This window comes from Ranitomeya imitator, chromosome 7 (assembly GCF_032444005.1).
Source record: "Ranitomeya imitator isolate aRanImi1 chromosome 7, aRanImi1.pri, whole genome shotgun sequence".
Taxonomy (NCBI): domain Eukaryota; kingdom Metazoa; phylum Chordata; class Amphibia; order Anura; family Dendrobatidae; genus Ranitomeya; species Ranitomeya imitator.
This window is the reverse complement of record NC_091288.1, coordinates 22,277,190-22,304,804: the sequence shown is the minus strand read 5'-3', so window position 1 is coordinate 22,304,804 and position 27,615 is coordinate 22,277,190. Positions and strand designations below refer to the sequence as shown.

At 48.7% G+C, this 27,615-nt stretch overlaps 1 protein-coding gene across 1 annotated transcript in view; it reads right to left on the bottom strand.

The window, feature by feature from the left end:
- Window positions 1-27,615, bottom strand: part of ARHGAP15 (Rho GTPase activating protein 15) — a 696,217-nt gene that overhangs the window by 567,186 nt on the left and 101,416 nt on the right. The window contains exon 4 of the mRNA XM_069732881.1: window positions 22,154-22,222. Within this exon, the coding sequence (XP_069588982.1) occupies window positions 22,154-22,222 (69 nt within the window). The remainder of the gene's footprint in view (window positions 1-22,153; window positions 22,223-27,615) is intronic.

Sequence of the window (27,615 nt, the reverse complement as noted above, 5' to 3'; positions counted from 1 at the left end):
TGGAAGGTGTTGTGTGTGTGTGTGTGTGTGTGTGTGTAAACCTACCAAAGGAAACCTCACTTGTCTCCAGACATAGCACTTTCCTCCCCATGAGGAAGACAGCACTACTGTGGTACCCAAACTCCTGGGGTGCCACAGATGCATTGTTCACCTTTCCTCTATGACATATTGTCCACCTGTCCTCTAGCACATATTGTCCTCCTCTCCTCTAGGACATATTGCCAATCTTTCCTCTAGGCCACATTATTCCCCTCTTCTCTACTTCATATTTTCCACTACTCATTTAGGCCCTATAAATATGTTTGTACACCTTTTTTCTTGGCCAAAATATCCACCACTTCTCTAGGCCATATTGTGTGCTTTTTTCTCTGATCCATATTGTCTTCTTTAGGTCATACTGTCCACTTCTCGTCTAGGACATATAGTCCACCCCTCCTCTAGCACATATTGTCTACCTCTTCTCTTGACAAAATAGTAAAAGGTAGACAATATGTCTAAGACACAATGTCCTCTTCTACTCTAGGTGAGAGATAAACATTCACCTGTGCACCAGAACAGCATGGTTGTCATACCCTTTGAGCCATCGTGACATCATAATGGCCAAATAATGAGCTACATTCCCCCAGATTCGTGCAATATTTCCTACGCAGCAAATTCCTGTCAAGAACAAACTAACAATGTTTTCTATTAGAGTTGCAAAATAACTACTAAATACTTTTATTTTTGCTGAGCTGCCTGGAGATACATTCGCACTTTCCACAGAGCACAGTTCATGTCTTGTTCCCCTTTATTAGAATCTAAAAATGTATCAAAATAGCCCGGCAGAGCTTCATTAGACAGATGCTGGGATTGTCAGTAATCTGCACATGTTCTCCAGTGCTTCTTTTTTTTGTGTAGCATTCAACCTGCCTGGAAGAATCTGCATCATTTCTTTAAATTGTTGCCCTACTTGCATCTTTCCAGCTGAGGGAAGGTTAAAAAAAAATAACCAGGAAAATATCTCCTTAAGGCGACCTGATATGTTTCACTGAAACAATTAGATATGAAGAATAAACAGTTCAATTGTTTCCAGTAATTTGAGAACAGCTCCAGAATTCATTTGTATAATTAAAGTTATCTGTGAATATTTTGTTCGCCAGGCATTCATTTTCATGGATGTATAAGAGTTGAATTTGCAGTTGAACTGCTTCTTGTGTCGACGATATAGCTTGAGCCCTAAGGTCCGAAATGTTTCTATTTTTCTTAAAACATAAAAATCATAAACTTTGTCATGCTTTTCGTAGCAGACGACCATGGGGTTATGGGGGGTTATACATATTTTTTGTCCCTTGTTCTTCTTTATTAGGCTCCTATTTATCCATATTTGCTTATGCTCGTCTTACATTATCCTAATATTTTAAGTATTATCGAATCTGAAGAAATTCGATTACCAAAATTCTTTTGAACTCGACAAGGAAATTTGATTTTAATTTATTGGACGTGAATCGAATATTTGGTAAAAGCTGTTTTTTCAACTGTGGGGGTCTTAGCAGACTCTTAGGCTTAAGAACCAGGGAAATAAAAAAAACATTATTCTCGTCTGCCCTGGTGCCACAACTCCCTACCTTGTCCTCTGCTTGCTCGATTCCTTCCTGTCTCCAACCTTCTCTTCTGTCTCCAGTCTTTTCACATGATATCATGACGTTACGTCAAGATGTTACATGAGATCTAGTCAACGCTGAAGAGTGAAGAAGACTGAAGACAGATTCCAGAGAGAGTAAACGAGCCAGTGGAACACTGAGTGAGGAGCTATGCCACCAGGATAGGTGAAGGGCAAGAGGAGTTCATTTTTTACTTTTCCCTGGCCCTAGAAAGATTTACAATTCAAGTAAAAAAAAAAAATTTCGAGTTCCGGCAAATCCCATTAAAGCAAATTTGATTTGACTCAAATTCATTAAGTCCATTTTACCAGATACCTTTCATGCTCCAAAAAGAGAGGAAAGGCATGTGGCCACTTAGACTATATTCACCAAAAAAGTTCATTGTGCAGGAAATTTGCAACAGAACCATGGCAGAAATTGGAGGCTGAATCTCAGTATTTGTGTTGTGGCTCTTCAGTTGACATGCCACAGATTCGGATTTGTTTTATCCAATCTACCAAAAGACAGATTTTAAGTCTGCCGGGAAAAGATATGTACCAAACTTCACATTGAATTCAGTGGGAGGCTTCACCCATGCGCTAAGGGTTCCCTGGTGCAACAGGGGAATGCACCGAATTGCTTTAAGTGTGTCTACTCTTAACTTCATGGAAATTTTGGTAAGGACTCCAATTTTGTACATTGCAAACTCAATACATTATCCAGACATGCCAGCAAAACCTTATCAGGCTGTAATCTACTTCACACACACTGAATGACCCCATAGAAACACTGATGGCATATACTTCTCCCAACAGAGTATCACAAAATCATGGTTTCTTGTTCTTCCATGGTTATCTAAATTCACTCAACTTGTGATATGTTGAGCAAAAAACAAAGGTAAGGAAGGACACTTTTAGTGGACACCTGAAACTCTCTATTGAGGGATCGCACTACAGCTATATTGTTTTAATTGGGTTCAATGCCAACTGGTCAAATACGTAGCAGTTAGATCCCTGTAATGGTGGATGTTTCCTGCTAAAGCCTTGACATCCATCTAGTCAGAAGAACAAATAAAAGATTTCCTGGTGTAACTTCCATAGAGTTCATAAGAGAGAGCCATGTACATGCGGGAAAGGGATTCCCCTTAAAGGCTTTCTCCATTACTTTTTAATAGTTTAAAAGTGAGCCCATGGTGCTTTATTACTCATCTACCAGACCCCCGCTGCTCGTTGATACTGCAGGTGTCCCCCGCCTGTCTCCTCGCTTCCAATTCTAGAAATGATTGCTGCAGCCAACCACAGGCCACTGATTGACTGCAGCAGTTAGGTCATATTTGAATCAGAGGAACGGGTGTTCTATAGTGACCACTGCAGCCAGTCAGAGGGCTCTTTAAGTCTTCCATGTTGCCTATTTGGTTTGCAAACAAGGGTTAGGACCCCCTTTTTGTTCCAGTATATAGAGGACCCAATTTACATGTAATGATCTACATTACCTAATAGGTGTAAGGTCACATGACGTGGCTCATCTAATGACTAGAAATCCCCTCACCCATAGCAGTGGCCTATATATAAAAAAAAAAAACATTTGTACTCATTGGCCTTCTGCGAATGGGATGAATTTTATGCGCCTGCTAGTGTTGAGCATTCCGATACCGCAAGTATCGGGTATCGGCCGATATTTGCGGTATCGGAATTCCGATACCGAATTCCGATACTTCCCGCATATCGGATACCAGAATCGGAAGTTCCCAGAATTCAAACTGAACGCAGCAGCCAATGAGGAATGATTGGAAGTGTGGGCACATCCTGTTTAGCATGGTGGGCATGTAAGTACTGGCAAGGCTTGGATTGGCTGCTGAAATGATGTCACTCTGCACTATAAAAAACGCTGGCGCCATTTTGCGCTCACTCTGCTGTGATTTCAGTTAGGGACAGGACGCTGTGTTCTAACTGAGGGCCAGTCGAGCTAGCTAATTGCTTTATTTTCCTTTCCAAAGGCTAATTTAGCAAAACGCTGTGTGTTCTTCACTGTTCACCTTGCTCTTGCCTTGCAGCACTGTTTTAACAGCGTTCTGCAAGGTCTCTGTGTGTGTGTGTGTGTGCAGCTCACTCTGTAGTCTGTATGCAGCCATATACCCGGTTGTATTCAGCTCAGGGGGGGTTCACACTGCCTCACACAGTTGTCCTTTTTTGCTCTTAGTGCAGCCTGCTGCACATTTTTTCTCAAATTTCCTATTAGTGTTTTTCCACCAGTCTCCAGCTCTATTGTGGAAAAACACTACATAGGATAACCTAGAGGGGGTTTTTTGGGCCTTGCAGCGCCGTTTACGGCTGTCTGCACGGTCTCCGTGTGAGCCCAGCTCGCCCTGTAGTCTGTGTGGAGCCATAGCCGGTTGGATTCAGCTCAGGGTTCGTTACTGGCTCATACCTTGAGAAAAATTTTACTTTTTTTCAAATAGTGCAGCCTGTTTAAAATTTGAAAAAAAAAATTCCTATTAGTGTCTTTCCACTCGTATCCAGCTAAATAGTGGAAAAACACTATATAGGATAACCTAGAGGAGGGTTTTTTGGCCTTGCAGCGCCATTTACGGCTGTCTGCACGGTCTCCGTGTGAGCCCAGCTCGCCCTGTAGTCTGTGTGCAGCCATAGCCGGTTGGATTCAGCTCAGGGTTCGTTACTGGCTCATACCTAGAGAAAAATTTTACTTTTTTTCAAATAGTGCAGCCTGTTTAAAATTTGAAAAACAAAAATTCCTATTAGTGTCTTTCCACTCGTATCCAGCTAAATAGTGGAAAAACACTATATAGGATAACCTAGAGGAGGGTTTTTTGGCCTTGCAGCGCCGTTTACGGCTGTCTGCACGGTCTCTGTGTGAGCGCAGCTCGCCCTGTAGTCTGTGTGCAGCCATAGCCGGTTGGATTCAGCTCAGGGTGCGTTACTGCCTCATACCTTGAAAAACAATTTCCTTTTTTTCAAATAGTGCAGCCAGTTTAAAATTTGAAAAAAAAAATTCCTATTAGTGTCTTTCCACTCGTATCCAGCTAAATAGTGGAAAAACACTATATAGGATAACCTAGAGGAGGTTTTTTTGGCCTTGCAGCGCCGTTTACGGCTGTCTGCACGGTCTCCGTGTGAGCCCAGCTCGCCCTGTAGTCTGTGTGCAGCCATAGCTGGTTGGATTCAGCTCAGGGTTCGTTACTGCCTCATACCTAGAGAAAAATTTTACTTTTTTTCAAATAGTGCAGCCTGTTTAAAATTTGAAAAAAAAAATTCCTATTAGTGTCTTTCCACTCGTATCCAGCTAAATAGTGGAAAAACACTATATAGGATAACCTAGAGGAGGGTTTGTTGGCCTTGCAGCGCCGTTTACGGCTGTCTGCACGGTCTCTGTGTGAGCGCAGCTCGCCCTGTAGTCTGTGTGCAGCCATAGCCGGTTGGATTCAGCTCAGGGTGCGTTACTGCCTCATACCTTGAAAAACAATTTCCTTTTTTTCAAATAGTGCAGCCAGTTTAAAATTTGAAAAAAAAAATTCCTATTAGTGTCTTTCCACTCGTATCCAGCTAAATAGTGGAAAAACACTATATAGGATAACCGAGAGGAGGGTTTTTTGGCCTTGCAGCGCCGTTTACGGCTGTCTGCACGGTCTCCGTGTGATTTAAACTAGCTCTGTAGCCCGATCTGCACCAAAAAAAAAGTTAAGTTCACCAAACACAACTTAACACTTGTGTAGGCCACATTTGAAAAATAATAAAGTTTAGTCCACAATTTACAACATTAGTGTTTCTTACACCTGTTAGGAGGAGCATTTCAGGAAAAAGCACACTAAGGCCTTAGTACTTTTCTGCTTATCTTTATCTGTCAACCAAGATGAAGAGGGCAGGGAGTAAGGCACGTGGGCGTGGGCGCAGAGCAGGGAGAGGAGCAGGGAGAGGACGTGGTGATTCTGTGCCTGCTGCGGGCGCCGGTGACTCGTCGTCACTCAGTTTCAGCAGGGAACAGTCCTTCATGCGCAGCTTTGTCGGAGAGCGCCGTGCACCGCTGCTACGTGAAGACCAAATTGAAGCCGTTGTCGGGTGGATGGCAGCTAACGCCTCGGCATCGACTTCAGTTAGTGCCACATCCTCTCAGGCACAGAGCACTGGAGAGCAGTCATCTGTCTCTTCACCACCTGCCAAATTGGCCAGGCAGTCAGAGAGCCCAGCACAGGAGCCGTCTCTACTTCTGTTCTCTGAATCTCTTGGCTTGGAAACAGGGGGCCAGCCAAGCAGCATTGGAGAAATGGAAGAAGAGGCAGTGTGCAGTGATGCCCAAAAGCTTTATCTCTCTGACTCTGAAGAGGCAGGTGGGCCAGTGCCTCCGGTGACCACAGCGCAGTACGCATCTGATGATGAAACTCAGGTGCCGCTTTCTGATGCGTACTGTGCTGCCGAGACTACCCAGGAGGAGCAGTTGGTGGCAGAGGGTAGTGGAGATGATGAGGTCCTTGACCCATCGTGGCGTGAGGAACAGGAAGGTGGTGGGAGCAGCTCTGAGGAAGAGCTTCCCCTTACGGGCCAAAGAGGGAGAGGGAGGGGGAAGACTGCGGAGCCTGTAGCCTCCACTTTGGCACCCGTTAGGAGCCTGTCTCTTTCCAAAGCCAAAAAGGGCGCTCCCAAGACTTGCAGTGCCTGGTCCTTTTTTGACACAGTTGCAGATGACATTTGTTTTGTCAAATGCAAGCTGTGTCATCAGAAAGTAAAAAGAGGTAAAAGTGTCAGCAACCTCAATACCACAAATATGTGGAAACATGTGCGGAACAGGCACGCGGTGGAGTTACAGAAACACAGTGAAGACGTAGGCCAACCAACAGCGGCAGCTACCACCTCTTCATGTCGTGTTGCCTCTTCCTCCACTGTTGTCCAGAGACCTAGTGTAATTCCACCCACAGCACCACCTTCCCAGTCATCCTCACACTCCCAGTCTACTCTACAGCCATCGGTAGTCCAGGCATGGGAGAAAAGGCGGGCATTCTCGGCCAACCACCCCCGAGCACAGGCTCTGAATGCAGGCATTGCCAAACTGTTGTCCCTGGAAATGCTCTCGTTCAGGCTGGTGGAGACTGAGAGCTTCCGTGACTTGATGGCATTGGCAGTCCCACAGTACAAGGTGCCCAGCCGCTTTTACTTCAGCAGGCAGGCTGTCCCTGCCCTGCACAGGCATATTGAGGCAAACATAAAACATGCGCTACTGAACGCCGTCAGTAGCAAGGTCCACCTCACCACCGATGCGTGGACCAGTCAGCATGGACAGGGGCGATATGTTTCCCTCACTGCCCATTGGGTTAATGTTGTTGAGCCAGGTACAGATCGTGCGAGTGGCGCAGGACGTGTCCTGCCCACTCCAAGGATTGCAGGAATCCAGTCTGTACGCATCGACTCCTCCTCTTACACCAGTTCCTGATTCCTCTCTGCAGGATCCGTCACAGTCCACCTCCACATGGACCCGTGAACGTTTACCTATGACCGACATGAGCATAGCCGTGGCCAAACGTCAGCAGGCCGTCTTGAAACTAGTTTTATTGGGGCATCGAAGCCACACAGTGCAGGAGCTCTGGAATGCCATCAAGCAGGAGAGCGATGTGTGGTTACTGCCAGCGAATCTCCAGCCAGGCATGGTAGTGTGTGACAATGGCCGAAATCTGGTGGCAGCTTTGGCCCTTGGCAACCTCACTCACATCCCATGTCTGGCACATGTGCTCAATTTGGTTGTGCAGAGTTTTCTGAGGGACTATCCGGATCTTGATGCCCTGCTGCACAAGGTCCGCCTAGAGTGTGCTCACTTGCGGCGTTCCAGCTTGGCCAGATCCCGCATTGCCTTCCGGAACACCGCATCATATGTGACCTACCTACCCGGTGGAATTCCACGTTACATATGTTGGAGCGGTTGTGTGAGCAGCAGCAAGCAGTTATGGAGTACCAGCTGCATCAGGCGCAAAGAAGTCGCAGTCAGCGCCGATCAGACTTCACAACCACAGAATGGGCCACTATGAAGGACGTCTGCCAGGTTTTGCGTCCTTTTGATTATTCCACGCGGATGGCAAGTGCAGATGATGCACTAGTCAGCATGACTGTCCCCCTTATCTGCCTGCTTCAGCAAACTTTGCAAGGGTTAAGGGATGATGTGGTGGAAGAGGTGGAGGATGAGGAGTCACCTTTTCCATCAGCTTCTGGAGAGTCAGCGCCACGTGGTTCCTCACAAAGGGGTACGCAGGGGCCAATTTGTGAGGAGGATGAGGAGGAGTCAATGGAGGAGGAAGAGCTCCGTCCAGAGGAGGGAGCGACACAATTGTCCAGTGGTCAGTGTGTACAGCGAGGGTGGGGTGATGACGAGCGGGCAGAGATCATGTCTCAAGCAGGGGACAGCGTTTCTGGGCCAGTTGGCACTCTGCAGCACATGGTGGATTTCATGCTGCAGTGCCTGAGAAACGACCGCCGCATCGACCACTTTCTCAACATGCCTGATTATTGGGTGTTCACCCTCCTCGATCCTCGCTACCGGTACAACGTCCAAAACCTCATCCCTGCGTTGACCCGGGAGCGTAAATTGCGGGAGTACCACGACACACTAGTGAATTCCATCATCTTCTCCTGTCCAACTGAGAGGAGTGCTGCTAGTGCTTTACAAAGCAGCTCAGTGCGTCGAGGCAGTGGGGGAGGCTCTGCCCAAAGAGGGAGCAGAAGCAGTGCCTCTGCCCAAGGCAAGCCCAGTATGGCACAACTCTGGCACACTTTTGTGTGCCCGCCCCAAATGTCTACACCATCACCGGCGGCTCCAGTCAGCAGGAGGCAACGGTTCCGTCAGATGGTGACAGACTACATGGCTTGCCCTCTTACTGTACTCCCAGACGGCTCTTCCCCGTTCAAGTTTTGGGTCTCTAAGCTGGATACATGGCCAGAGCTAAGCCAGTATGCATTGGAGGTGCTGGCTTGCCCTGCGGCTAGTGTCTTATCGGAACGTGTCTTAAGTGCCGCAGGTGGTGTACTAACAGACCGTCGCATGCGACTATCCTCCGATAACGTTGACCGGCTTACTTTCCTGAAAATGAACCAGGCCTGGATCTCGCAGGAATTTGCCACTCCTCTGCCTGATTAAGTAATTGGGTGTCATCCAGGTCTCCTGCTGTGTTCATCTTTCTACCACCTGAACTGCTATTCCTGGGCTCCAACACCGCCAGTTGCGGCTCAGAAGTGCAGGCTGCACAGTAAAAACATACGACCCAGTGTTATTGGGTTTCAGTAACGTCAGCTGATCCCCAGCTGTGTAGCCGGCAATGTGTCCTGCGACCGCCACGCTGGCACAACAACCTAAATGTAAGGGAACCTGTCCCCCCCCCCGTCGTTTGTTACTGAAAGAGCCAACTTGTGCAGCAGTAATGCTGCACAAGGAAAAGGTAGCTCTTTTTTTTTAGCTCTTTGCACACGCAGAACTTAACACTTATAAAATGTGTTCACTGATACCGTTATACCGTCCCGGAGCTGGGACTTTCCTTCGTAATGTGACGCAGCACAGCCGTCATTCCTACCCCCTTGGTGCCATGCGCTGCCTCCTCAGCGTTGTTTTAAGCTGTCACGGAGCCTGCGCTGTTCTGTTCTGTTATCCCTTGGGCATGCCCTATTTGCGCTGCCTGTCTTCTGACATAATTTGGTGTCAGGCTGGCTGCGCCTGTGCGGCCGCGCTGCCCGAGATCCCGCCTCGCAGTGTCTTCTGATTGAGTCACACTGCGGGCCTGGGATCCATGGGCATGCGCAGTGCATATCTTCCCCTCGGGCTCTCGCTCATTTCCCTCCGCCTTCTTTAGACTGTGCGCCGTCAGCTGATCCCTAGCATGCCACGGCCGTGACACCGCACAGTCTGAAGAAGAGGGAAGGAGGGGAGTGAGAGTCGAGGTTATGCACTGTGCATGCCCATGGTTCCAAGGCCCGCAGTGGGATTACGTTAGACGAGACTGCGAGGTGGGATCTGGAGCAGCGTGGACGCACAGGCACTGGCAGCCTGACACCAAATTATGTCAGAAGACAGGCAGCGCTAATTGGGCATGGCCAAGGGCTAACAGAACAGCGCAGGCTCCGTGACAGCTTAAAACAACGCTGAGGAGGCAGCGCACGGCATCAAGGGGATAGGAATGACAGCTGTGCTGTGTCCCATTACGAAGGAAATTCGCACCTCCGGAACGGTTTAACGGTATAAAGGGACACATTTTTAGTGTTTACTTCGGTGTTTGCAAGGAGCATAATTAAAAGAGCAACCTTTTCCTTTTGCATCCTTAGTGCTGCACAAGATGGCTCTTTCAGCTACAAACGTCTTGGGGGGGGGGTTAAAGGTTTCCTTTCAACTTGCTCCAATCAGGCTTCGGCCTACACTCTGTTCCTCTGCTCCTCCTGCTGTCCCTGGGCTCTAACACCGCCAGTTGGTGCCTGGAAGTGCTGTGTGCACAGTCAACAGTCGCTCCTCTGTTATTGGGGTTCAGTAACGTCAGCTGATCCCCAGCTGTGTGTGCGGCAATACCTCCAATCTGCTCCTCCTGCTGTCCCTGGGCTCTAACACCGCCAGTTGGTGCCTGGAAGTGCTGTGTGCACAGTCAACAGTCGCTCCTCTGTTATTGGGGTTCAGTAACGTCAGCTGATCCCCAGCTGTGTGCGGCAATACCTCCAATCTGCTCCTCCTGCTGTCCCTGGGCTCTAACACCGCCAGTTGGTGCCTGGAAGTGCTGTGTGCACAGTCAACAGTCGCTCCTCTGTTATTGGGGTTCAGTAACGTCAGCTGATCCCCAGCTGTGTGTGCGGCAATACCTCCAATCTGCTCCTCCTGCTGTCCCTGGGCTCTAACACCGCCAGTTGGTGCCTGGAAGTGCTGTGTGCACAGTCAACAGTTGCTCCTCTGTTATTGGGGTTCAGTAACGTCAGCTGATCCCCAGCTGTGTATCCGGCAACGTGTCATGCGACCGCCACGCTGGCACAACTAAAATGTAAGGGGACCTGTCCCCCCCCCCTAGGCGTTTGTTACTGAAAGAGCCACCATGTGCAGCACTAATACTGCACAAGGGAAAGGTCGCTCTTGAAATTATGCTCCTTGCAAACGCTGAACTACACACTCATGTAATGTGTCCCCTCACACCGTCCAACCGTCCCGGAGGTGGGACTTTCCTTCGTAATGTGACGCAGCACAGCCGTCATTGCTACCCCCTTGGCACCGTGCGCTGCCTCCTTAGCGTTGTTTGATTCCGTCATGGACCCTGCGCTGTTATGTTATCCCTTGGCCATGCACAGTTTGCGCTGCCCCGTCCTCTGACATCATTTGTTGTCGTCCTGGCTGCGCCTGTGCGTCCACGCTGCCCGAAATCACACCTCGCAGTGTCGTCTAATGTGATCCCACAGTGGGCCTGGTATCCATGGCCATGCGCAGTGCATATACTAGCCTCTCACTCCCCTTCTTCACGCTTCTTCAGACTAGGCGGCGTCAGCTGATCCCTAATAGCATGCCACGGCCGTGACGCCGCACAGTCTGAAGAAGCAGGAAGGAGGTGAGTGAGAGGCGATGATATGCACTGCGCATGCCCATGGATCCCTGGCCCGCAGTGGGACTACATTAGATGACACTGCAAGGTTGGATCTCGGGCAGCTTGGACGCACAGGCACTGCCAGCCTGACACCTACATGATGTCAGAAGACGGGCACCGCTAACTGTGCATGGCCAAGGGATAACATTACAGCGCGGGCTCCGTGACAGAACCAAACAACGTTGAGGAGGTGGCGCCCGGCACCAAGGGGGTTGGAATGACGGCTGTGCTGTGTCACATTACAAAGGAAAGTCCCACTTCCGGGATGGTTTGACGGTGTGAGGGGACACATTATATGAGTGTGTACTTCAGCGTTTGCAAGGAGCATAATTTTCGGAGCCACCATTTTCCATGTGCAGTATTACTGCTGTACAAGATGGCTCTTTCAGCAACAAATGCCTGGGGGGGTGGGGGTTAAAGGTTCCCTTTCAACTTGCTCCACTGCAGGCTTCGGCCTACACTCTGCTCCTCTTTGATTCCCTGGGTTTCAACACTGTCAGTTGCCACCTGGAAGTGTTGTCTACACAGAAAAAACACTAGGTGATGTGTCAGTGGGGTTCAGCACCGCCAGCTGTTCCCCTGCTGTGTAGTCGGCAACGTGTCCAGCACAAGCCACGCTGGCACAACAGAACAAAAGCTGCCACCAGTGCAGGCTTCGGCCTACACTCTGCTCCTCTCCTCCTCCTGCTGACCCTGGGCTCAAACACCGCTAGTTTTTGCCCGGAAGTGATAGCTGCACAGAGAAAAACACCAGCCAATGTGTTAGTGGGGTTCAGCAACGCCAGCTGTTCCCCTGCTGTGTAGCCGGCAACGTGACCTGCAAACGCCACGCAGGCACATGAACTGAAATTAAAGGGAACCTGGCCCCACCCCCCCAGATGTTTCTATGTATAACAGCCACCTAGTACAGCAGTACTGCTGCATTTGTACAAGGTGGCTGACTTTTTCTCCTTGCCCACGTGGAACTCAACACGTACAAAATGTGTCTCATTGAGACCATTCCACTGTCCCTGAGGTGTGACTTTCCTTTCTAATGATACGCAGCACCCCCCTTGGTAGCGTTTCCCGTCTTTTGTCATCATGGTTAGCTGGCTGCGCCTGTGCATCCGCCCTGCTAGAAACAACGCCCCTCGTTGTCATATTTATTTTGTCAGCGAGGGTGTGGTTTATGGGCACGAGCAGTGCATATGTTCGCCTGTCTTAACTCATCTCCTTCCGCCTTCTTCAGACTGTGCGGCCTCCTGGCCGTGGTAGGCGATAAGGGATCAGCTGAGGCCGCCCAGTCTGGAGCAGGTGTAAGGACATGTGTAAGCGGCAAACCTATTTACTGCACAAGGCCACGAATCCCAGCCACGCAGTGTGATTTTTTGAAAACACACTGTGGGTCTGGGATTCATGTCCATCGCTAACCGCAACGGCCGAAATGAAATGAGGTCAGAAGACAGGAAGCGCTCACAGCGCATGGCCAAGGGATCACAATAGCGCAGACTCCTGTACAGCAAATAACAAAGCTCAGGAATCTGCGCCCAGTACCTAGGTGCAAATTTTGACACCTGTGCTGCATCTCCTTAAAAAGACAAGTCACGCCTCCACAACTGTTTGACAGTATAATGGGCTAAATAGTGTACGTGTTTTAGTCAGCGTGTGCAAGGAGCAAAACAAATAGAGCAACCTTTTACTTGTGCAGCATTAATGCTGCACAAGGTGTGGCTCTTGTACCTTGCAACACCTGAGGGGGGTTAAAGGTAACCTTTGAAATTGGTTCAACTAGGCTTCGGCCTACACTCTGCTCCTCTCCTGCTGACCCTGGGCTCAAACACCGCTAGTTTTTGCCCGGAACTGCTAGCTGCACAGAGAAAAACACCAGTCAATGTGTTAGTGAGGTTCAGCACCGCCAGTTGTTCCCCTGCTGTGTAGTCTGCATCGTGTCCAGCACAAGCCACGCTGGCACAACTGACCAAAAGCTGCCACCAGTGCAGGCTTCGGCCTACACTCTGCTCCTCTCCTCCTCCTGCTGACCCTGGGCTCAAACACCGCCAGTTTCTGCCCGGAAGTGCTAGCTGCACAGAGAAAAACACCAGCCAATGTGTTAGTGGGGTTCAGCACCGCCAGCTGTTCCCCCGCTGTGTAGCCGGCATCGTGTCCAGCACAAGCCACGCTGGCACAACTGACCAAAAGCTGCCACCAGTGCAGGCTTCGGCCTACACATTGCTCCTCTCCTCCTCCTGCTGACCCTGGGCTCTAACACCGCCAGTTTTTGCCCGGACATGCGAGCTGCACAGAGAAAAACACCAGTCAATGTGTCAGTGGGGTTCAGCACCGCCAGCTGTTCCCCTGCTGTTTAGCTTGCAACGTGACCTGCAAACGCCACGCAGGCACATGAACTGAAATTGAAGGGAGCCTGCCCTCCACCCCCAGGTGTTTCTATGTAAAACAGCCACCTTGTACAGCAGTACTGCTGCATTTGTACAAGGTGGCTGACTTTTTCTCCTTGCCCACGTGGAACTCAACACGTACAAAATGTGTCTCATTGAGACCATTCCACTGTCCCTGAGGTGTGACTTTCCTTTCTAATGATACGCAGCACCACCCTTGTTAGCGCTGCCCGTCTTTTGACATCATTGGTTAGCTGGCTGCGCCTGTGCGTCTGCCCTGCTCGAAACAACGCCCCTCGGTGTCTTATTTTTTTGAACAGCGAGGGTGTGATTGATGGGCATGTGCAGTGCATATGTTTGCCTGTGTTCACTCATCTCCTTCCGCCTTCTTCAGACTGGGTGTCCTCATGGCCGCGGCAGGCGATAAGGGATCAGATGAGGCCGCCCAGTCTGAAGCAGGTGTAAGGACATGTGTGAGCGTCAAACATATTTACTGAACAAGGCCACGAATCCCAGCCACGCAGTGTGATTTTTTGAAAACACACTGTGGGTCTGGGATTCATGTCCATCGCTAACCGTAACGGCCGACATTAAATGAGGTCAGAAGACAGGAAGCGCTCACAGCGCATGGCCAAGGGATCCCAATAGCGCAGACTCCTGTACAGCAAATAACAACGCTCAGGAATCTGCGCACAGCAGCTAGGTGTAAATTTTGACACCTGTGCTGCATCTCCTTAAAAAGACTAGTAGTCACGCCTCCACTACTGTTTGACAGTATAATGGGCTAAATAGTGTACGTGTTTTATTCAGCGTGTGCAAGGAGCAAAATTAAATAGAGCAACCTTTGACTTGTGCATCATTAATGCTGTTCAAGGTGTGGCTCTTGTGCCTTGCAACACCTGAGGGGGGGTTAAAGGTAACCTTTGAAATTGGTTCAACTAGGCTTCGGCCTACACTCTGCTCCTCTACTCCTCCTGCTGACCCTGGGCTCAAACAACGCCAGTTTCTGCCCAGACATGCTAGCTGCACAGAGAAAAACACCAGCCAATGTGTTAGTGGGGTTCAGCACCGCCAGCTGTTCCCCTGCTGTGTAGTCGGCATCGTGTCCAGCACAAGCCACGCTGGCACAACCGACCAAAAGCTGCCACCAGTGCAGGCTTCGGCCTACACTCTGCTCCTTTCCTCCTCCTGCTGACCCCGGGCTCAAACACCGCCAGTTTCTGCCCGGACATGCTAGCTGCACAGAGAAAAACACCAGTCAATGTGTTAGTGGGGTTCAGCACCGCCAGCTGTTCCCCTGCTGTGTAGTCGGCATCGTGTCCAGCACAAGCCACGCTGGCACAACTGACCAAAAGCTGCCACCAGTGCAGGCTTCGGCCTACACTTTGCTCCTCTCCTCCTCCTGCTGACCCTGGGCTCAAACAACGCCAGTTTCTGCCCGGACATGCTAGCTGCACAGAGAAAAACACCAGCCAATGTGTTAGTGGGGTTCAGCACCGCCAGCTGTTCCCCTGCTGTGTAGCTGGCAACGTGTCCTGCAAACGCCACGCAGGCACATGAACTGAAATTGAAGGGAGCCTGCCCCCCACCCCCCCAGGTGTTTCTATGTACAACAGCCACCTTGTACAGCAGTACTGCTGCATTTGTACAAGGTGGCTGACTTTTTCTCCTTGCACACGTGGAACTCAACAAGTACAAAATGTGTCTCATTACAGACCATTACAATGTCCCTGAGGTGTGACTTTCCTTTTTAATGACACGCAGCACCCCCATTGTTAGCGCTGCCCGTCTCCTGACATCATTGGTTGGCTGGCTGTGCCTATGCGTCCCCCCTGCCCGACACAACGCCCCCCGTTGTCTCATATATTTTGACTGCGAGGGTGTGATTGATGGGCACGAGCAGTGCATATGTTCCCCTGTCTTCACTCCCCTCCTTCCGCCTTCTTCTGACTGTGCGGCCTCATGGCCGCGGCATGGGATAAGGGATCAGCTGAGGCCGCCCAGTCTGAAGCAGGTGTAAGGACATGTGTGAGCGGCGAACATATTTACTGCACAAGGCCACGAATCCCAGCACCGCAGTGTGACTTTAGGAAAAGCCACTGTGGGTCTGGGATTTATGGCCATCGTTAACCGCACCGGCCAACATGAAATGAGGTCATGAGACGGCCTGCACTAACAGGGTATTGCCAAGGGATAACACAAGAGCGCAGTTTCCTGTACTGCAAATAACAACGGTAAGGAATCTGCGCACAGCACCTAGGTGTAAATTTGTACACCTGTGCTGCGTCTCCTTAAAATGACTAGTAGACTAGTCACGCCTCCACTACTGTTTGACAGTATAATGGGCTAAATAGTGTACGTGTTTAATTCAGCGTGTGCAAGGAGCAAAATTAAATAGAGCAACCTTTGACTTGTGCATCATTAATGCTGTTCAAGGTGTGGCTCTTGTACCTTGCAACACCTGAGGGGGGGGGTTAAAGGTAACCTTTGAAATTGGTTCAACTAGGCTTCGGCCTACACTCTGCTCCTCTACTCCTCCTGCTGACCCTGGGCTCAAACACCGCTAGTTTTTGCCCGGAACTGCTAGCTGCACAGAGAAAAACACCAGTCAATGTGTTAGTGGGGTTCAGCAACGCCAGCTGTTCCCCTGCTGTGTAGTCGGCAACGTGTCCAGCGCAAGCCACGCTGGCACAACAGAACAAAAGCTGCCACCAGTGCAGGCTTCGGCCTACACTTTGCTCCTCTCCTCCTCCTGCTGACCCTGGGCTCAAACAACACCAGTTTCTGCCCGGACATGCTAGCTGCACAGAGAAAAACACCAGCCAATGTGTTAGTGGGGTTCAGCACCGCCAGCTGTTCCCCTGCTGTGTAGTCGGCATCGTGTCCAGCACAAGCCACGCTGGCACAACTGAACAAAAGCTGCCACCAGTGCAGGCTTCGGCCTACACTTTGCTCCTCTCCTCCTCCTGCTGACCCTGGGCTCAAACAACGCCAGTTTCTGCCCGGACATGCTAGCTGCACAGAGAAAAACACCAGCCAATGTGTTAGTGGGGTTCAGCACCGCCAGCTGTTCCCCTGCTGTGTAGCTGGCAACGTGTCCTGCAAACGCCACGCAGGTACATGAACTGAAATTGAAGGGAGCCTGCCCCCCACCCCCAGGTGTTTCTATGTATAACAGCCACCTAGTACAGCAGTACTGCTGCATTTGTACAAGGTGGCTGACTTTTTCTCCTTGCCCACGTGGAACTCAACACGTACAAAATGTGTCTCATTGAGACCATTCCACTGTCCCTGAGGTGTGACTTTCCTTTCTAATGATACGCAGCACCCCCCTTGGTAGCGCTTCCCGTCTTTTGTCATCATTGGTTGGCTTGTTGCGCCTGTGCGTCTGCCCTGCCTGAAACAATGCTCCTCGTTGTCTTATTTTGACTGCGAGGGTGTGATTGATGGGCACGAGCAGTGCATATCTTCACCTGTCTTAACTCATCTCCTTCCGCCTTCTTCAGACTGTGCAGCCTCATGGCCGCGGCATGCGAGAAGGGATCAGCAGAGGCCGCCCAGTCTGAAGCAGGTGTAAGGACGTGTGTGAGCGGCCAAAATATTTACTGCTCAAGGCCACGAATCACAGCACCGCAGTGTGACTTTATGAAAAGGCACTGTGGGTCTGGGATTTATGGCCATCATTAACCGCACCGGCCAACATGAAATGAGGTCATAAGACGGGCAGCTCTAACAGGGCATTGCCAAGGGATAGCACAAGAGCGCAGACTCTTGTACAGCAAATAACAATGCTCAGGAAGCTGCGCCAAGCACCAAGGCGTTATTTGGGACACCTGTGCTGCGTCTCCTTAAAAAGCCAAGTCACGCATCCACTACAGTTTGACTGTAGAATGGGCTAAATTGTGTACGTCTTTCATTCAGCGTGTGCAAGTAGACAAATTAATAGAGCAACCTTTCACTTGTGCAGCATTAATACTGCACAAGGTGTGTCTCTTGTACTTTGTAACACCTGAGGGGGGGTTAAAGGTTTCCTTTGAAATTGGTTCAAATAGGCTTCGGCCTACACTCTGCTCCTCTCCTCCTCCTCCTGCTTCAACACGGGCTCTAACATCGCTAGTTTTTGACCGCAAGTGCTAGCTGCACAGAGAAAAACACACGCCATTGTGTTAGTGGGGTTCAGCAACGCCAGCTGTTCCCCCACTGTGTAGCCGGCAAAGTGTCCTGCAAACGCAACGCAGACACAAAGCTGCCTCCAGTGCAGGCTTCGGCCTACACTCTGCTCCCCCTGCTTACCCTTAGCTCCAACACCGCTAGTTGGGGCTCTAGGAAGACAATCTTTAATAGGCAACGCATCTGGGTTCCAGCACCGCCAGCTGGTTCTCGGCAGTGTTCTTGTCACAGGTACTCCCTCGTGCCAAGCCTGGTTTCAGCACCGTCAGCTGTTTCCGGGTTGTGTCAAGCTCACTGAGACGCCTATGCTTGCCCCGTCGTGGTGCGGTCGGGTTAGCCAACTCCAGGGTGCCTCCAGTTTAGGAGCTTCCTATGTGGGCTGCGGTAGTCAAGGCTGGTTCTGTAGTGCCAGTAGGCCCAGCTCCCCCTGTAGGACTGTTGGGGTTCGGTAACTGCGGCTGCCTCGCGGCCTAGCTGTTCTCTCCTCTCCTGTGGGCCTTGGGGTCCACCACCTGGTTCCAGCACCGTCAGCTGGTTCCAGGCCGAGCCTTTGGCTTAGGTGCCTCCTCCTGGGTATCCGAGTTCCGCCAACGTCAGGCGGTCCTTGGTAGTGCTTTTAAGCGCGGGCACCTACAGCTTAGTAACCGGGTTCCAGCACCGCCAGCTGGTCCTCGGTCGTGCCATTGGCTCTTGCACACTGGGGCAACGCATCTGGGTTCCAGCACCGCCAGCTGGTTCTCGGCAGTGTTCTTGTCACAGGTACTCCCTCGTGCCAAGCCTGGTTTCAGCACCGTCAGCTGTTTCTGGGTTGTGTCAAGCTCACTGAGACGCCTATGCTTGCCCCGTCGTGGTGTGGTCGGGTTAGCCAACTCCAGGGTGCCTCCAGTTTAGGAGCTTCCTATGTGGGCTGCGTGAACTGGTAGTCAAGGCTGGTTCTGTAGTGCCAGTAGGCCCAGCTCCCCCTGTAGGACTGTTGGGGTTCGGTAACTGCGGCTGCCTCGCGGCCTAGCTGTTCTCTCCTCTCCTGTGGGCCTTGGGGTCCACCACCTGGTTCCAGCACCGTCAGCTGGTTCCGGGCCGAGCCTTTGGCTTAGGTGCCTCCTCCTGGGTATCCGAGTTCCGCCAACGTCAGGTGGTCCTTGGTAGTGCTTTTAAGCGCGTGCACCTACAGCTTAGTATCCGTGTTCCAGCACCGCCAGCTGGTCCTCGGTCGTGCCATTGGCTCTTGCACACTGGGGCAACGCATCTGGGTTCCAGCACCGCCAGCTGGTTCTCGGCAGTGTTTTTGTCACAGGTACTCCCTCGTGCCAAACCTGGTTTCGGCACCGTCAGCTGTTTCCGGGGTGTGTCAAACTCGCTGAGACGCCTATGTTTGCCCCGTCGTGTTGCAGTCGGGTTAGCCAACTCCAGGGTGCCTCCAGTTTAGGAGCTTCCTATGTGGGCTGCGTGAACTGGTAGTCAAGGCTGGTTCTGTAGTGCCAGTAGGCCCAGCTCCCCCTGTAGGACTGTTGGGGTTCGGTAACTGCGGCTGCCTCGCGGCCTAGCTGTTCTCTCCTCTCCTGTGGGCCTTGGGGTCCACCACCTGGTTCCAGCACCGTCAGCTGGTTCCGGGCCGAGTCTTTGGCTTAGGTGCCTCCTCCTGGGTATCCGAGTTCCGCCAACGTCAGGCGGTCCTTGGTAGTGCTTTTAAGCGCGGGCACCTACAGCTTAGTAACCGTGTTCCAGCACCGTCAGCTGGTCCTCGGTCGTGCCATTGGCTCTTGCACACTGGGGCAACGCATCTGGGTTCCAGCACCGCCAGCTGGTTCTCGGCAGTGTTTTTGTCACAGGTACTCCCTCGTGCCAAACCTGGTTTCAGCACCGTCAGCTGTTTCCGGGGTGTGTCAAACTCGCTGAGACACCTATGTTTGCCCCGTCGTGTTGCAGTCGGGTTAGCTAACTCCAGGGTGCCTCCAGTTTAGGAGCTTCCTATGTGGGCTGCGTGAACTGGTAGTCAAGGCTGGTTCTGTAGTGCCAGTAGGCCCAGCTCCCCCTGTAGGACTGTTGGGGTTCGGTAACTGCGGCTGCCTCGCGGCCTAGCTGTTCTCTCCTCTCCTGTGGGCCTTGGGGTCCACCACCTGGTTCCAGCACCGTCAGCTGGTTCCGGGCCGAGCCTTTGGCTTAGGTGCCTCCTCCTGGGTATCCGAGTTCCGCCAACGTCAGGCGGTCCTTGGTAGTGCTTTTAAGCGCGGGCACCTACAGCTTAGTAACCGGGTTCCAGCACCGCCAGCTGGTCCTCGGTCGTGCCATTGGCTCTTGCACACTGGGGCAACGCATCTGGGTTCCAGCACCGCCAGCTGGTTCTCGGCAGTGTTCTTGACACAGGTACTCCCTCGTGCCAAGCCTGGTTTCAGCACCGCCAGCTGTTTCCGGGTTGTGTCAAGCTCACTGAGACGCCTATGCTTGCCCCGTCGTGGTGCGGTCGGGTTAGTCAACTCCAGGGTGCCTCCAGTTTAGGAGCTTCCTATGTGGGCTGCGTGAACTGGTAGTCAAGGCTGGTTCTGTAGTGCCAGTAGGCCCAGCTCCCCCTGTAGGACTGTTGGGGTTCGGTAACTGCGGCTGCCTTGCAGCCTAGCTGTTCTCTCCTCTCCTGTGGACCTTCAGGTCCACCACCTGGTTCCAGCACCGTCAGCTGGTTCTCGGCAGTGTCTTTTGCTCTTGTACCTTCTGCTCCCCATCCTGGTTCCAGTACCGTCAGCTGGTTCCGGGCAGAGCCTTTGGCTTAGGTGCCTCCTTCTGGGTATCCAAGTTCCACCAACGTCAGGTGGTCCTTGGTAGTGCTTTCGGGCACGGGTACCTCCTGCTTAGTAACCGGGTTCCAGTAACGTCAGCTGGTCCTCGGTAGTTCCATTGGCTCTTGGACCTTCGGCTACCCATCCGGGTTCCAGTACCGTCAGCTGGTTCTCGGCAGTGTCTTTTGCTCTTGTACCTTCTGCTCCCCATCCTGGTTCCAGTACCGTCAGCTGGTTCCGGGCAGAGCCTTTGGCTTAGGTGCCTCCTTCTGGGTATCCGAGTTCCGCCAACGTCAGGCGGTCCTTGGTAGTGCTTTTTAGCACGGGTACCTCCTGCTTAGTAACCGGGTTCCAGTAACGTCAGCTGGTCCTCGGTAGTTCCATAGGCTCTTGAACCTTCGGGTAGCCATCCGTGTTCCAGTTCCATCAGCTGGTTCTTGGCATTTTCTCAGCCTTCTTGTACCTTCTGCTACATTTCCAAGTTGAAGACCCTAAAGTCGACGACCCGGAAGACCACCCCGATGACGACGACGACGACCCGGAAGACCACCCCGATGACGACGACGGCGGAGACGACGACGGCTGAGACGACGACGGCGGAGATGACGACACTGGAGACGACGACCCTGGAGACGACGACATGGAAGACCGAGAAGCAGAAGAACAAGAGGCTGCAGAACAAAGAGCAGAAGAACATTAAGCATAAGACTTAATATCAGAGCAAAAGATATTATCTAAATTATATGCAGAAGAAGACTAAGCAGTGTATGGGGGTGAGTCCGTTCCTCCTCGTGGTGCCCCTGGATAAAGCCTGATGCTGCAGGCCAAACTGAACGCGGACAAATGTAACTTTTGTGACTGGCAGAACGGAAGGTGTAATCTTCCAACTTTTATAGATAACAACTACGGGAATGCCTGTCACAAATGAGAATATGATGAAGAAGTAGAATAGGAAGAATAATAACAGTGGAATAAAAAGAATATGTAGAATAGGAAGAATAATAATAGTTGAATAAAATGAATATGAAGAATGTAATTAAAAAAAAAAATAGGTAGAAGATGAAGAAGAAGATGAATAAGGTGAAGAAGAAGTTGATGTCAAAGATGCTGATGATGATGAAGATGAAAGTGTGGGAAAAGTAAAAAAAAAAAAGAAAAAAAAAGAAGGGGAAGGGCGTGGAATAGTGAAACATCAATATCTGACAAAATAAAAAAAAATTTACATACTCAATATCTTTTTCACTCCGAACGTCTTAAAAAAAAACAAAAACATGCTATTCTATTTGATTGGGCTAAACCTCATTGCCTTTAATGTCTCCGCCACCTCCCACAATACATCCTACATTATTCTTAGTTGTTTTCCTTGATGTAGAATGAACCTACAAGGAAAGAAAGGGTTTATTTTAATTCCGATATTTTGGTCCCATTGACTTGCATTGGGATCGGGTATCGGTATCGGCGATATCCGATATTTTTTGAATATCGGCCGATCCCAACCGATACCGATACTTTCCGATATCGGAAGGTATCGCTCAACACTAGCGCCTGCACAATCCTACTGTATTATGCTAGAAGTCAATTAACACATTCAGAACATTAAACTCCTCTACAATAATCACTCACTAAAAAACCTTTATGGATTTGGTGGTCAGTCACATAGTGTTGCGAGTGATTCCTTCGATGACGAGAGATCTGAAAAACAAGAGAAGGCAAGATTCAGCTTCATTACAACAAAAGACAGCACTAATTGAGCAAAATGAAGGTTACTAAAAGTTTTCCAATTAATGTCCAACTGCAAACTCACAATTCATTACGTTCTTTCTTTCCGCTGCTAATTGACCCTATAGGCAGTGACTATTAACAGCAAGACAACCTGTTATTTATAGCCATAACTTATGCCTAGACCTTCTTTATACCGCCCCATCCACAGGTCCGTGATGATCCATTCCCAAAGTCCCCAGTAAGGTTTCTGCCTGCAGTTGTCTTGACTGAATTCATTAATTAGAAGGAGTTAATGATAAAAAAAAAACAATAGCTCCGGCCAGGTAGCACACAAGAGGGATGGCAAATCTAGTAATTAGTAAGTTAGCGAGTAAATAATCTGATATCTTCTATATAGTAAACTATGAGAAAAGCTCCTAAATTCCATAAGCATAGAAATGTTACTGATATATATAGAGATTTACTTGTAAACTGTATGTACAGTATATATATATATATATAATATATTTTATATAAAAAGAATGAAGCGGCACAATTATCCAGTTGAAAGATATGGAGATAAAACAAAAGCTGGTAGCACTCCAAAAATGTCGCAGCACTCCGAAATTGGATGGGTGTGAGAGAAAAAAATTGAATGTCATACAGACCACCAGTTTGGTATCCGATTTTAATGGATACATTACATTTCTGTAACATAGGAAACATAGGAAAGAAAAAAAGTCAAACTTTTCTGGATGAGAATGGGACCGATTTTTTTTTTTTTTTTTTTAAGCTAGAGTGACTGTTCCCTAAACGAGTACACCCACGTTGAAAAGTAAGATTTTATTCAACATGTCACTCAACTCAAAAAGAATTTCCAAAATTTTGACAAGGCTGAGTTTCACTGAACATGTTGTAACCCATAACACGAAGGTAAGATTAATAATATAACTTTCATTACAAAACCTTCTGTTTTACTCAAATCAGTTGATGCAAAAATGAGTACACCCCACACGAAAAACTACTACCTCTAATAATTTGTGTAACCTCCATGATTAATTAGGACAGCACCAAGTCTTCTAGACATGGAATGAATAAGTTGGCGACATATTACAACATCGATAGCTTTCCAGAAAGCTCTTTTAGAGTCTGGATACTGGATGGAGAGTGATGACAACTTATCTCTTCAGAATTCACCTCTTCAGGTGTGTGCTTGGGTCAGATAAGGAGACACTTGACCATTGAATCAGTTTCACCCTGTTCTTCAGAAAAGCAACAGAGGTGCGTATGGATCATTGTCATGTTGGAAAAGTGGACGTCTGCCAAGGGCACAGAGTGATGGCAGTATCTGCTACTTCACTATAGAACATCTGTGAGCTCATGATGCCATCAATGAGATGTAGCTCCCAGATACCAGGAGGAGTACTCATGTGCCCCACATAAGGTCACTGCCACTGCCATTTTTCATTGAAGGCTCCAGGATTTTTTCTAAATTAATTTCTCTAAATGCACAGTGCCTACAGTGAATCATGGTGGTGACACTGCTCTTATATACACAGACATGAACTCATCATTGAAATAACAACATCAAGAAGGAAACGTCAAAGAGTGATGGAAATCACAGAACAGAGACATGTTACTGATCTGCAAATGACAAAATGGAAACAAAAATTTAAGAACTTTGTGCATAAATCTATGCACTTAAGGCCTTGGCTGCTACCAGTGAGGCTATTATTTTGCCGCTGTATATTGTATGTATTTTTTTTAAGTGTAACTAAGTTCAGAAACCCAGTCATGACGGATGTAATAAGTAATGTCAGCTGTATGTATTACCCTTCAGAAAACAATGGTGGCCACATATAATATTGGCACTTTGGGCACAATTTGGCCATTTTCACTTAGGGGTGTACTCACTTTTGTTGCTAGCGCTTTAGATATTACTGGTTGTGTGTTATTTAGAAGCCACATTAAACTTACACTGTTATACAATCTGTACACTGACTACTTTACGTTGCATCAAATTGTCAGATCTTCAGTGTTGTTCCATGTTATCTAAAAATATTGACGTCATGCCCTCGCCTTTGATGTGGGCTAGCCAGCCGAGCCTGCATTTTTCCCGACAGATGATGGCTGATTTAATCAGCCATCATGTGCCTGCAACAGTTGCGAGTGGTGCAGAGCAACAAAAGGAAATTTTTTTTTGCTTTTTTTTTTACAAACTTCAAATTTTTGTTCGCAATTTAAATAAGAATAAAATATATACGTGTTTGGTACCTGCATAATCATACTGACCTGATGAATCTTATGGTCAGATCAATTTTACCATATACTGAGCACAGTAAACAATAAAAAAAGAAACCAAAACAATCATGGAACTGCACTTTATTTGCAATTTCAACACATTTGCACTTTTCTTTTTTGTTTTCCACTGCATCACATGATAAAATGAACGGTGTCAATCAAAATGTGGAAGGAAAAAATAAAAAATGTTATGGCTCTTGGAAGTAGGGGAGGAAAAAAAAAACGGGAAATAAAGGGGAAATCGCCTTGTCATGAAAGTGTTAAGAAAGAGGAGGAAGTGTCCACTCGTTTAGGAGAATATATGTTATGTACATGTCTTTCAAAACATCTAATTAAAATCCCTTTTCCCATTATTAGGATTTGAAAGCTGGTCTCTAAAAAGCAAAAGACAACAAATATGATTTATCCTGATAATGTGAATTGTAATAAATGTAAAATAACCATTTTTTTTACTTTGCAACATTGTATCAAATCAGCTTGAATATTTGTAACTTTGATTTAAAATAAATAAATAAAATAAAATAAAATTAAAAATATAAAGAAATACCAGCTGGCATCTCTGGCACAATGTAAAACTTTAAATGACCTATTTAAAAGAACACCACTTAACAAATACATTACAGGCAAAAAACATCTGGTGACAAGACTGTGTCCTGAAGTGTTTTGCTCCCTTAATATTCGGCATCTAAAGCAAAAGCGCTTTCATGAAAATACTTTGGTTGGTGGCAGTTACTCCTTTGGGGAAGGAAGGAAATGTCATAGCTTATTTTCTCTATTTTGCAGGCCTGTTTTCTGGAGTGTCAGCTCCTCGTGTTATTAACATGTAGGGTAAGTGAGTGTGATTCCACAACGCTATGGAGACAACTTCACAGATCTGCGAGCTTTCATTTTTATTATTAATGCAAGATTTAAATGAAAGGAACAACATCCCATTATTATAGAGGATCATTATTTTTCCACCAATCCTGTGATTAATATTTTAGAAATTTAGATGTTACGTATACAAAGCGTTGCATATTTTAAAGAGAATACCACAAGTCATATATGAATCTAGGGCAGACGATACAATGGGGAAACTTAATGAAAAGACTTCCAAGCAACCCTTTGGCTGCTCAACCGGCCATTTCAGCAATGAATTCCCCCAACAGCACAAAGGAATTGTAGGAATCTATAAAAACTTTACTTATTTTATGAAAGATGTAAAAAAAAAGTGCAACCTGTAACTGCTGATATGGAAGCTCTGAGAAAGTCTTTAGTCTTTCATTACAGAAATGATTCGCCCTCTGTTCCTCATTCTCAGTTATCGGATGCCAAATCTGCTGACCTTCCCAACTAAAGTAATTATCTCAGATCACTTTTGATGAAACTTCTTCTAATTGGCTAACCTCTACTGCCCATCTCTATTTACAAGATGTTCTGCAGCAGCTCTAGCATCTATTATACTGTACCATGAGCCCAACGTTTGTTGAATATTAATATATTGTTGGAACACCTCTGGCGCCCTCTGCACGTGTCCTCTCCTCCCTCCGTGCAGAGACTCCGGCGTGTGTACTAACCCGTTCGCGCTCCCTCGGCATCTGCTTCCAGAACCAGCATGCAGCTCTCCTAAGAGTAGGTTTAGGTGCATGCGTGCTCCCTGACTCTTCAAGGGCCAGCTCATGCGCTGCTAAAGAAATCCCCAGTCAATAGCTGGCAAACTTCTTGTATATAAGGCACTCTCCCCTATTGGGAGGTGCCATAGCAACTTAGCTTGTCTGTGTTTCCTGCTAGTTAGCAGTAAGATCCCTGTGCTCTTGACCTGGCCTGCTCTGTCTGTTCTTGTACTGGTCCACCCTGCTGTACCCATACCCCAATCTATCCTGCCTGTCCCTAGTCCTGATCCTGATCCGTTTGACCTGTACCTGTGCCGCTTACTTGTCCAGCCTGAACTTGCACCTGAGAACCTGCATATGTGTTCTTGTTTCAGTCCTGCTTGTGAAGTTTCATCTCGCTAACCAGTTACTGGCTAGTCCTGCTTCTCTGTCCCCTGTGGTAGTCAGCTGCCAGGGCTCTGTGGGTCCATCCTGGTGTAGCACTCCATGTGCCTTTGGAGCCAAGTCTAACCCCATCATCAGGGGCTCTAGCAAAAGAGTCAGGTGCTTGCGTAGTTACGCCCCTCCAGGCTCTCCCAGAACCATGGCACAGTGGTTCCACAACCACGGGCATAACATATATAGATGTAACATCCATTGCCGGCATCCTCACATGGTTTCTCTGCTCTCCATGCAAGAACTCTGACATATTCACTGCCCTGGCCACGTCCACACTTTCCTCTCCATCCTTCTCCTGTGCACGTCACACAGTGACTTTTCACGGCGCTCCTAGTGGTGCGTGCGCTCCCTGCTCTTGAAGGGATAGTGTGCATACCTGTAAAAATGCCCCAAGCCAATAACGGGGAGGCACCTTTTAGGTACCCTCCCCAATATGGAGGTGTATGAGCAACCTCTATAGTTTGCTAGTAGTAGTGTGTGTGGGCAACTGTATGTTGCTAGGTCCCCTGTCCTTAGTCTAATATAGATAATTCCCTATTGTCATGGTTAGGACAAGGTTATGTCTTGTACTCTCAAGGGCTAATGTTCTTAGCCTCTCTTTCAAGATGGGAGGGCTATTTATACTCGCTCCTAACCTGGTATCCTTGTCAGCTATAGGTTTTCTGCAGTCTGTATGCCTGACCTCTGTAGTGTGTGCTGGCTTGCTTTGTGTCTTGCTGTCATGTGCTTTATTCGCTTTCCTGGATTACTGACCCCTGGCTTGGCTTCTGATTATTCTCTGACTCTCCCTCTTGGTATCTTGTAATCTCCTGGCTACGATCTCGGCTTGTTTCACTATTCTTTTATGCTTGTTCCTTCTCTATTTCCCTGGCATCTGGCTCCGCCCCCTGATCGCCTCCCACTCTGTCACATGATCGTAGGTCCTTCTGCTTTACCTGGTCACTCTGTCTCATGTGAAAGGTCCCGTTGGTGTTCATGTTAGTTACCCGGTTTCTGGTTCAGCTCCGTTGCTGCTGGGTGCAGTTTCCCCTGCAGCATTTATACCCAGGTATC